The sequence below is a fragment of the Copadichromis virginalis genome, linkage group LG6 (genome assembly GCF_057382275.1).
Source record: "Copadichromis virginalis isolate Kocher_CV1m ecotype Utaka linkage group LG6, C_Virginalis_male_GT1.1, whole genome shotgun sequence".
In the NCBI taxonomy this organism is placed as follows: Eukaryota; Metazoa; Chordata; class Actinopteri; order Cichliformes; family Cichlidae; genus Copadichromis; species Copadichromis virginalis.
Genome location: NC_140623.1, coordinates 26784344 through 26794917, shown reverse-complemented (window position 1 = coordinate 26794917; position 10574 = coordinate 26784344). Strand labels below are relative to the sequence as shown.

The 10574-nt window shown below is 40.9% G+C and overlaps 1 protein-coding gene across 4 annotated transcripts; it reads left to right on the top strand.

Annotated features, from left to right (window-relative positions):
* Positions 1-3: 3 nt before the first annotated feature.
* Positions 4-9757, top strand: LOC146707926 (putative RNA-binding protein Luc7-like 1). 4 transcript variants are annotated; one of them, XM_085459546.1, is made up of 11 exons: positions 4-73; positions 1282-1364; positions 3071-3165; positions 4063-4161; positions 5537-5647; positions 5762-5905; positions 6617-6793; positions 7137-7321; positions 7397-7426; positions 7816-7977; positions 8650-9757. In XM_085459546.1, exons 2-11 carry the CDS (start codon positions 1286-1288, stop codon positions 8885-8887), a joined length of 1320 nt encoding a protein of 439 aa, XP_085315672.1. In that variant the 5' UTR covers positions 4-73; positions 1282-1285; the 3' UTR covers positions 8888-9757. The 4 variants fall into 4 exon arrangements, with proteins under 4 accessions (XP_085315672.1, XP_085315675.1, XP_085315673.1 ...); XM_085459549.1 differs by lacking the exon at positions 7397-7426 and having other exon boundaries at positions 10-73; XM_085459547.1 differs by lacking the exon at positions 4-73 and having other exon boundaries at positions 121-1364.
* Positions 9758-10574: the final 817 nt, after the last annotated feature.

Here is a 10574-nt window from a genome sequence, read left to right as displayed (position 1 = left end):
ACGTTTCTAAGGGTTGGACCACATATGGGTAGGACTGGGATGCCTTGTATGGGCGTAGCTTGCGGTTTGACAGGTAAATGGTGAGTAATTCCATCCTAATGTATTGTTATTATAGTTGAATGGTCTGCTACAGATAGATACATGTGGCCGTAAAATACACATAGCTGAAGTTAAGTCACTAAGGGCCTTTTAAACTTTATTTAAAATTTACGGAACTATTTACTATGTTCATATTTAACACAGTAAACCTTTGTACAAGCAACCAATCACAGTTATCAGCTTATTATAATATCAGGATTGAAACTGAAGAGAAATAACGTAAAATACTAGCCGATGGTTATAATTCTTTGCATCTTAAACTGGGGTAAAATCAGGACTTGCAGCCAGTTTATGTGTTTATGTTTATCACCTCTGTTTGGACAGAAACAACTTTTTAGACTCAATGAGACAAATGAGTTTAAAAAGTATGAGAAAAAACAAATTAAATGATCTCCTTGTTTATCTTAAGGTCTCAAGATTTTTTTTTTCTTTTATATTGACATACGTCACTCGTGACAGTTTGGTTAGAAACATGCACATTTGTGTAACCCTCTGGAGGTCACTGCTCCTCATGTTCCTCCTCAAACAAAGAAGAAAGTACTAGTCATTGCTGACAATGTCTGCTGTCCTAACTCTCCTTGTGTACTTGCCTGCCCCTTGAAATCTCTAAGTCATAACATTACGGAGAGCTGAAATTTGCAGATTTTGATGTGCCATCCTCTTGGAGGAGCTGTTCTACCTGTACAATCAGAATGAGCACCAAAGCAGGTGAAATGGAGAGTGATCTTTGACCACCAAAGTCTAATTCCCTCCTCACTGTATCAAAGGGGGAAAAAATCCTAAATGCTTTCAAGCCATGTCCTTTTTATGAGACTGAGGCAGACAGGTGGAGAAACTAAAAAACGTATGGAAAAAAGGAATGCACTGCCACAACTCTTTACAAGCTGATGCAGTAGGTAACACTCATGAGGAAACTATGGTTCAGCAGTGGTAGTGCATTGGCAGTATATGGGCAGCTAAGGACTGCCCATCTACCTGCAGAGTGCATCTGTTGTCAGGTGGGGGCAGTCTCAAATATCTGGTACAAGGAGTTGTTGCTGGTCCATCATCCAGCTGCAGAGAAGAGCAAAGTTGTAACATTACGAAGAGCTGAAGTGAAACTTATGTTAAAAAGCCACTGTCTGTGCTTTTAATAGTCTACTTTTTAAACTTTGATGTCTTTTCGTGCTTTTCCCATTCCAGAAGAATGCTGCTGCCACTCCCTTTCCTTCTTAGCATCCATGTTGATCATGTTTGGATTTTGGAGGACTGCAACAGACACAACGGTAGCATATATTAAGAATGATGTACCAGCCTGACAGACTGTAAAATGAAGCTAATGCAGACGTGCCTAAAACTGCTGTTCTGAGAGTGGCCACTTGAGGCAGGGCCCAAAAGCAAGTCAGCCCACACAGACTTCATTGTTATAATGGCAGAACATTTGTTTACAGCCTGGTACCAAGAAAGGCCTCTATGGAGTGAAGTGTCAAAATATCATCCCCCTTATCACAGCTGGGAGTGGGCACTTGAGACTAGCCAATCCTTCTCATATTAAAAATCGTAACTTTCAATGTCTTATTCACAATGTTTATAACTTTAGGTAGTCTTTAGTGTTGTGCAATGAGTCTGCTCTAGGATCCCAATCATTTTGATATTCATATATGTGTGAATATCAAATTAGTTATTATACGTATTGGCCAGTGACAGTAGCACATATTTTCTAAATATGCTGAACATTTTAGCTTTGCAACCATGTTTCTATGTGTTATTTGTAAGATCAGAGACACTTTAAACAGTTTATATGTTTGTGTGGGGGGACACCGAAAAACTAAGAAAAAAACAAAGCAGGATGATAATAATAATAACAATAATAATTGTTGGTGATATGTAACGTCACCAAACAAGCCCGCGAGGCTGACTGCAGCACTTCCTTCGCCGCTGCACTAGAGCGCGCTCCGCGGGGACGCGCATGGAGGGGGAATAGGAAGAAGGAAGAGAGGACGCTGAACAAACTTGATAACTTCTAGCTGACTCGCTAGAAATCTGTCTGTGTGACAGTGGAACTGGTTACTTATTTCTGTGTAGATTTTCTTAGCGAACAAAGGCCCCGTCTAAATTCAGTCACCGTTGTCTCAACTCACCACACGACCCGACCGGCGGACCCGGGCAGCAGTTTTCAAACAGACGTTGCACTTGCTCGGCCGACCCGAAGCCATCCAACGTCACAAAGTCACATTTATTTGCTTTTGTTGAAGTGCAGGGATAACCAGTACATTGAAGTAACGCTGTACACAAGCAGCTCGCTGGTTAAAGGCTCGGAGTCTTCCTCTTGGTGGGAAAACTTATCCGCGGTCGGTGCTGTTGGAGGAAGAGACGAGGCCTTGCAGTTGAGGAGGCTGCATGTGTTGAAGACCGCTGCTGGCGACGTTATCTGAGCACTCATAAACATGTCGGCCCAGGCACAGATGCGAGCGATGCTGGACCAGCTCATGGGGACGGGGAGAGACGGTGAGAGGGGCCTCGCTGTGTTTGAGATTGGTTACTTACAAAATCAGCAGCGTGTATGACTGTTGCTAGCATTAGCCGACAAGCTAACCAGCATACTTTATGGTGACAGTGCGGCATGCTTTACAAATCATGCTAACTAGCCGGCTAGCTACCTGTTGTATTTAAGTTTGCTTGGCAAGTTAGGTTGTCGCACACATCTGTTACAAAACCAATCCAAAACAAACATCATGTCGGCATTTTATTTGGCTCATAGTCATGTGTTCATTTTTTCTTCCCTCCATTTCCTCCCTAGTATTTTTTTTTATTATTATTTTTTTAACCACAAGGAGTTTTATCGGACACGTTTACTGTACCTGGATGCTACAGTGGTTAGAGATGTATGACTTAATCAGTCACAGGTGCGGGCTAATAACCCAGTATGATAGTAAAATACTGTACTTTTCATGAACGCCTGCTTTTCTGGTTTCCTTCTTTTTTTGTAAAGGTGACACCATGCGGCAGAGAATCAAATTCACAGATGAGCGAGTCTGCAAAAGTCACCTCTTGGATTCATGTCCTCATGACATCCTCTCAGGCACCGTGAGTATCGTGTCTACGCACGCCTGAACACACAGAGGAGAGCTTTATCATATTTACACACAGCCGTATAATATATACAGTAAATACAGTCACACACACAAGGCTGACAGGAAATGTATGGAGAGCTGAGATGTGTTTGAGCTCTACTTCATTGTCAATGGGGTTGAAATGAAATAACTTTTATATATATGGGAAATAAACACATATCCAAACATACTAATAAGCATTTCTATTTTTACTGATCCACTCTACTAGAACAGCTTTGCATAACACACTAGCTAGCGCACAGTTTCACTTTCTAAAACATGCTGCTTTATCTTCCTCACAAGGCCAACGACTCTGAGGTGAGCTTTTTCTTTGATTGGCTGCTGAAAAAAAGGCTGGTTTGGTTTCATTTAAAACTGTACTTAAACATTCAAATGTATTAGTGGGGATGTGGCCTGAGAGTCATAGACTTTGTTTTAATTACAAATATGAGTTGGGATTAGAGCCAGATCGTGAGATGGATTCATTTTACCACTCCAATGATGTGTTGTTGCTTTTATTCATTGACTTATCCTCTTACTTTCTGTTCCTTAACTTCGACTGGACTGGACTCAAAAAGACTCTTCCGAAGTTGAACATCTACAAATTAAAACTGACAGTCAATTTAATTCCTAGAGCACTGAATATAAACAGATAGTTTGAATAGTGTATATGGAAATCATCAGACCTGTGTTAGCTTTGCTTCAAGTTAAAGGGTATCACATTTGGATTCTTTAGTGTGACATCAGTGAAAATTCTTGTGTCCAGGACATTTTATCTTGTAGCTTTTTTGTTCTTCTTCAGATTTTGGGCTAAAACGTACGAGTAAAATGAGGCAGACAGCTAACATCATTGTCATTTTGATTCCTGTAGAGAATGGACCTGGGAGAGTGCATGAAAGTGCATGACTTGGCACTCCGAGCTGATTACGAGATTGCCTCTAAGGAGCAGGAATACTTCTTTGAACTTGATGTAAGTTGTACGCACACACCCACAAAGATATTCTCTTGAATGTCTTGTTGAACTCACTACATCTACTTTGATTGCTAAGACTTTTCTTGAGAAAGTTAGTTTCAAGCTCTACCTAAAAGACTGTTCAGAAACACACAGAAATACACACTACTAGTCAGAAGGTAGGACACCCTCATTTGTTCATATGAATGTAAGTTTGGACACAGTAAGTTTTCCTGTGTCCAAACTTACTGGAATGTCCTAACACAGAAAAACTAATTCCGGTTCAAGAATAATTATGTATTTAATTTTAACTCAGGATCATCATAATTTTTGATCAAGAGGGTTATTAGTGAAAGACGTTAATCAATATTTTTGCACACTTCAAATTTACTTTCCTTTACATTTGCAAAAAATGCCTCTAGCATTAGCAGAGGTTCTGTAGAGGTTATTCATCAAATCACTCATAAAATATGGTTGTCTGGTCTATGTATTACAGACTCATGGACTTCAGAGTAACTGACAAGTTATGTCACTTCGGTTTTCATGCATTTATTGAACATAGGAACTCACTGAGTAAAGTTAACCCTTGAATTGTAACTCAAGCCTCTTTTAGCAGCACCAGTCACCATTGGTCTTTTGATGACTGTCTTGTTGTGTCACTCAGTCTTTGCTAAGCTTCAGGTCATGGTCTGCCGCCCTGACATTTCCAAGTAAAATTTCCTAATACCAATGTAAATGTATAGTTCCTCACTTGGTGCTCAAGCCCTGGTTTAGCAAAGCAGAATCAAACCACCATGCTCCACAATTTTGTAGTCTGCTGTCTTTAGCTTATCTTTTTTGTGGACTGATGTCCGACATAGCTTTTCCAGAAGTCATTAGCAAAAAGTTCACTTACCTTTCCCAGCACTGAAGTATATATTTTAAGTCACTGTGTTTTTTGTGGACATTAAAGTAAAACTTTGTGTTTTTTGTCATTTTGACTTGGCTGAAGATGAAACCATATTTGAGTAATTAAATCAGTAATCCTGGTAATTCCAAAGGGTTGATAAGCTTCTTTTTTCATTAACACAGTTCACAACATCCTTGCTTACAAGGCTACTTTGATGTCATAGAATAGCCTGGAAGGTGGTAAATTAGTCCACACCACATTAAGATGTTAATGAGAAGGCATCCCTCTCTCCAGGCTTATCAAACGTATGGTGTAAGTGCTGCTATTAAGCTTTAAACAACTGCTTAAGATGAGAGCAGGAAATGTTTGGAAACTGAATGTTTTATAGCCGCGTTTATAAACTCACTTCATAGCAGGTACAGACTATTTAGTTCAGCCACTGTTAAATATTCTTGAGAATCCTGCAATATAATATTTCTCGGTTATTTCTGTATTTTTTCTCAGGCCGCTGAACACCTTCAGTCTTTCATTGCTGACTGTGACCGCAGAACTGAGCTGGCCAAGAAAAGACTAGCAGAAACACAGGATGAGATCAGCGCTGAAGTGGCTGCGAAGGTGACGCACTGTTGACATTTTTAGCTCTAATTATCACAGGAAAAGTCTACACACTGCCTAAAAACTATTAGCTTAGCATTCTTTTCTTTTCTTTTTGTTTCCTTTCATGAAAAGGCTGAACGTGTCCACGAGCTTAACGAAGAGATCGGGAAGCTGCTGGCCCGGGCAGAGCAGCTGGGAGGCGAGGGGAATGTAGAAGAGGCCCAGCAGCTGCTGGAAAAAGTGGAGAAGACCCGGGCATTAAAGAAGGAAGCAGAGGTTAGAAATGTGTTACCTACCTAAGTGATAAGTGGTAAGATGTTTGCAGCCACATGAGAGGTGCAATTTCTGTTTACTGTTCTCGAGCACATTTGCTCACCAGCCCCACTCGCAGTTACTCTACTTATGTGTCCGTGCCTGAGTAAACACCAGTTTGTTTCACCATCTCAACTCCTGTCACACCTGGTCTCTCTTTCATGCCATTTACTTGTGAAAATTTTGTGATTTTTAATGCTTTTTGTGGCACTGTTGGGGAAGTAAATGACACACTGTCCTCTCAGTTGTTAATTACTTAAGAAATAAAGTGGTTTTGGGATTGGGGATCTGTCCTGTGGGGATCACACTACATGTATACTGTGCCTGACTCCAACAGCACCGGACCAGGGCGCAGTCACAGCAAACACACTAGTTAAGTGAACCAGACTTTGGGGATCGGATGCACTCGTAGGTGGAACAGATGGCCTAGTCTGTGTACACCATTGATGAAGGTTAAATGTGTGGTTTAATGACAGCGAGTTCATGGTTCATGCCAGTGTTAACCTGCCTGTCTGAGTAGAGCAGCTTCACGCTCTTCACAAAGTAACAGAACTCATATCGGACACACATTTTATCAGCTCCCAATCTGCAGCTTGCATAATAGGTCCGAATAATGAGATGCAGGTTGAACAATTTTTATTCTGCTCCTTATAACCATAACATTTGTGACTGCAGGATATTTACCGGAACTCAATGCCTGCCTCAAGCTTTCAACAGCAAAAACTGCGAGTGTGTGAGGTGTGCTCTGCCTACTTGGGTCTCCATGACAATGACCGCCGCCTGGCTGACCACTTTGGGGGGAAGCTGCACCTCGGTTTTATTGAAATCCGTGAGAAGCTTGAAAAGCTAAGGGTAAGGATGTCCTGGAGCAGGTCTATGCTACTATATGCATGAGTATTGATTAGTACCACAAATGTATCTGTACAGTGTTATAAAAACTACAGTTAAGGAGGCAGTATGCGCAGCTGTATCCAATTTAGTCATTTCATTTATATATCACTTTTCCAAATAAAGCTTCAAAGTGACAAGAAACACGTAAGGAATCAAATCGAAAACAAGAAGAATTAATTTGCACGTCAAACAAGTTTGATCAGTTCAGAAAGTCATAAGATGTGAGGGATAAGAACAGATTCGGGGGTTTGTCTCCCTGTTAGGCCTGTTGTGTTGACTTCATTCATTTATTTTTTTAATTCAGAAAGCTGTTGTCGACAAACAAGAAAGAATGCGCACGAGGCGGCGAGAGGAACGTGAAAAAGAAGATGAAAGAGAGCGACAGTGGGAGCTGGAGAGGGAGCGGGAGAAAGAACGGGAAAGGGAGCGAGAGAGAGAAAGACAGCGGGAACGAGAGCGAGAGTGGGAGAGAGAAAGGGACCGAAGGAGGTAAATGATCAGAATCTGTCGTTACTGTGAAACGGTTTCAAGTCATCGGGAAACTGAAGTGTCTCTTTTTTTAAGGTCAAGATCTAGGAGTGGAGACCGATACAGGTATGCAAGCATCACTTGATAAGTTTTTTTCCCAGGTTGGCAAGGCGACTTGTAATTTCACACAATATAAAGCCGAATGGTGCGGTATCTGTAAATGCACGCAGTGGGGTTATTAATGCCATAACCACAAATATGCCACAAAAATACTCAAACCTCTGCTTTCCTGGTAAAAGAGCAGAGAGGAAAACAGCAAATTCGTACGTATACTGACGTATACTTCTCGTGCAGGATGTCATTTACAAGACAAAATGCTTCCGAATTCCCACAAAGTCTTTATCTAAATTTATAGCACACATCAGTACAGCCAACCCTTTTTTTTTTTTTTTTTAAAGACCTAAACAATATCCTTTTCTTCTTTTTTTTTTTTTCCCTGAAAATGATTTATCCAGGGATGGAGGCAGTTCGTCCTCCCATCGTTCAAGGCGCCACCGCTCCTCTCACTCCAGAGAAGAAGGTGGGGAACGGGATCGGGAGAGGGAGAGGGAGAGGAAACATCGACACAAGGATAGACATCGCTCACGCTCCCACTCACACAGACGCAAAAAGAAAAGGTGCAGATTTTATTCATCACTGAAACTTGCAGAAATCTGCATCATGACCTGTGTGGCGTAACATCTGAATTAAAAGGTCAATTTTAAATAGTTTCAAGTGATTCTTTTAAATGAATACTACAAGTACTAGAGCTTTACACACTGTTGCACATATTTATAACATCTATTCATTATATATAGTAATATGTGGATATAAGGTGCTTGATCATTTTTCTTCTTGGATTATAGATCATTTTGACATTCAGAAACCATAGACTGTATGTAAAAGGTGGACATAGCCACTGTAACGTCAACCAGTGGTTTGTCCTAAAGTATGAAAATATTATCCTAGTTCCCATTGCATTTATTACCTGAGTAAACAAAAAGCTGATGAGTTTAAGGTCTCGGCTGCTAGTTTCAGTTCTTAAAGAATAGACAATGATGTGCATTTGGTAAAATATGATACCTATTAGTCATAAATAAGGGAAAGTGTGGTACATTCTGATCGACAAGTAGCTACTTTGTGCAAAACCTCTTGGTTTTGTGGTCACATGTGTAATAATTAGTTTAAAATTAAATGTAACCAGCCAAATATTACCAACCATCTTTCTAACCATGGACCTTTCTTCAGCATTTTCATTCCATAGCAGACGTCAGTGATTCTTTTGTTTTTTCTCTCTCTCACTTTTTCAGATCCTCCAAGGACAGATCATCTCACACCCGCGACAGAGAGCGCTCAGTGTCTCAGGAGAGATGGAGGGAGGGTGCAGGAGATGGATGGCGTGGCGACAGAGCAGATTACAGAGACTGGGAGGACAGGGAGAGGTCCACCTCTCCAGACATGGCCAGGGAAAAGGAACGAGAGAGATCAGTGTCGTGCGAACGGGACCGACGGTCCAGCTCGGAAGAGCGAGAGTCCGGGGAGATATGAACAGCAGGGGGCGCCTCCAAAGAGTTTAATTTGGATATATTATTTAGTAAAAAACATAATAAGAGCATGGAGAGATGTGAGCCTGCTGGTGCGAGTGTGTGTGCTTGTGTTGACTTTGTATACGTGTTCATGTTGAAAACGGGACATGTATATTAGGTGGGGTGGTGGTCGGTGGTGGTGGTGGTCACAGAAACATGCAAACCAGTTTTATAAGAATGAGGCGAGGCTGATCTGGAAGCAGTGTAGTCGTCATTTTTCATGTCATGTCAATGGTCCTGTGTACAGTTACTTTCACACTGATGAGGGGAAGAGTGGTGAGAAGACTGCTTTAAGTCCATTTTTATTTTACTCACACAAAGTGCTGTATTTTTTTATCCTCAGTTTAATGTTAATACTGTTTATCCCGTTCCCTTAGGAACCTCAGTTTCAGTAGCATGTTCAGTCTCGATAATGTGGCGTGGCCCTTGCAGTAATGCTTGAAATGAGGTGTGAATGACTGAAGGCACTTCTTATGGTTGTTTTACTTGCTGCCTTCAAGCCATGACAATCTCATTTCGCAGATTTGACATGCATCGGTTAAGATGCTGTGATGAGCTTGTACTTTGAATATAAACTCACTCACTCTCACCCACCCAAAATATGTCATCCGAGTATTTCTCCCTAGACCAGGAGGTATATAAATTATGTGAATATTTGACTTGACACTTTTCAGAGGGGGGGGGTCAACTTTGCTGTGCCACCATTAATTGAATGATTTTGTATTTATTTTTTTTGGCTTCCATTCAAACAAAAAATGTTATCCAGATTTCTCTCTAACTTGTCTCCTGCTTTTTACAGCTGCATCAGATTAAACCCACCTTGGCAGCAAAAGTTGTGTGGTTGGAGTGCAACAGTTTTTTGTTGTGGTTTGTTTTTAAGCTTTAATTGGGGGGGATACCTCAATTATAGTCAGACACATTTTTTAACATTATACAAATAGGTTTCTATTTTTTTTCCCTCCTATCATGGAATGAAAGAAATGTAGATCAGTTCATCACAGCTTCCTGATGATGTTGCCTAAAGGTGAAGAAGGTTGTGGCAGAGCTGTTGTGTTGGTTTTCAGTGAAGTGTATTTCCATGTGTTTAAAACAAATCACCCAAAAATGCTGTCTTCTTATATAGAGACATTGCTGAAAACCACATACACACTCCACCCACTTCATTAGGTACACCTGTTCAGCTACTAATTAGTCAATCACAGCAGCAACTGGGTCCATTTAGACATAAAGACAGGTTCAAGCTGACCATCAAAATGGGCGGTGGTTTAAGTACATTGGGGATGGTTGTTGTTGTCAGATGGGCTGTTCTGTATATTTCAAAATATTTCACTGATGATTTAGACTGCCATCTAGGGTTTACAGAGAATGGTCTGAAAAAGAGAAAATATCCAGTAAGTTGATGTTCTCTGGTTGGAAATGTTGTCTTGATACTAGATGTGAGAGGAGAACGGCTGATAGGAAGGCGCCAATAACTCAAATAACTTGTAACAACCAAGTTATGGAGGAGCTCATCTCTGAATTTGCAGTACGTTGAACCTTGAAGCAGATTGGCTGTGGCAGCAAAAGACCACACCCCACCCCACTCCTGTCAGCTAATAACAGGAAACTGGCTGCAATTTGCAGGAGAAACCATAAGATTGTAAAAATGT

Excerpts from the sequence above, each read along its gene's own strand:
- LOC146707926 (XM_085459546.1), top strand. The coding sequence starts at position 1,286 with ATGCTGCTGCCACTCCCTTTCCTTCTTAGCATCCATGTTGATCATGTT. Across the intron at positions 6,794-7,136 it reads AGAAGCTTGAAAAGCTAAGG|AAAGCTGTTGTCGACAAACA; the intron begins GTAAGGATGTCC and ends TTTTTAATTCAG. Across the intron at positions 7,427-7,815 it reads AGGAGTGGAGACCGATACAG|GGATGGAGGCAGTTCGTCCT; the intron begins GTATGCAAGCAT and ends TGATTTATCCAG.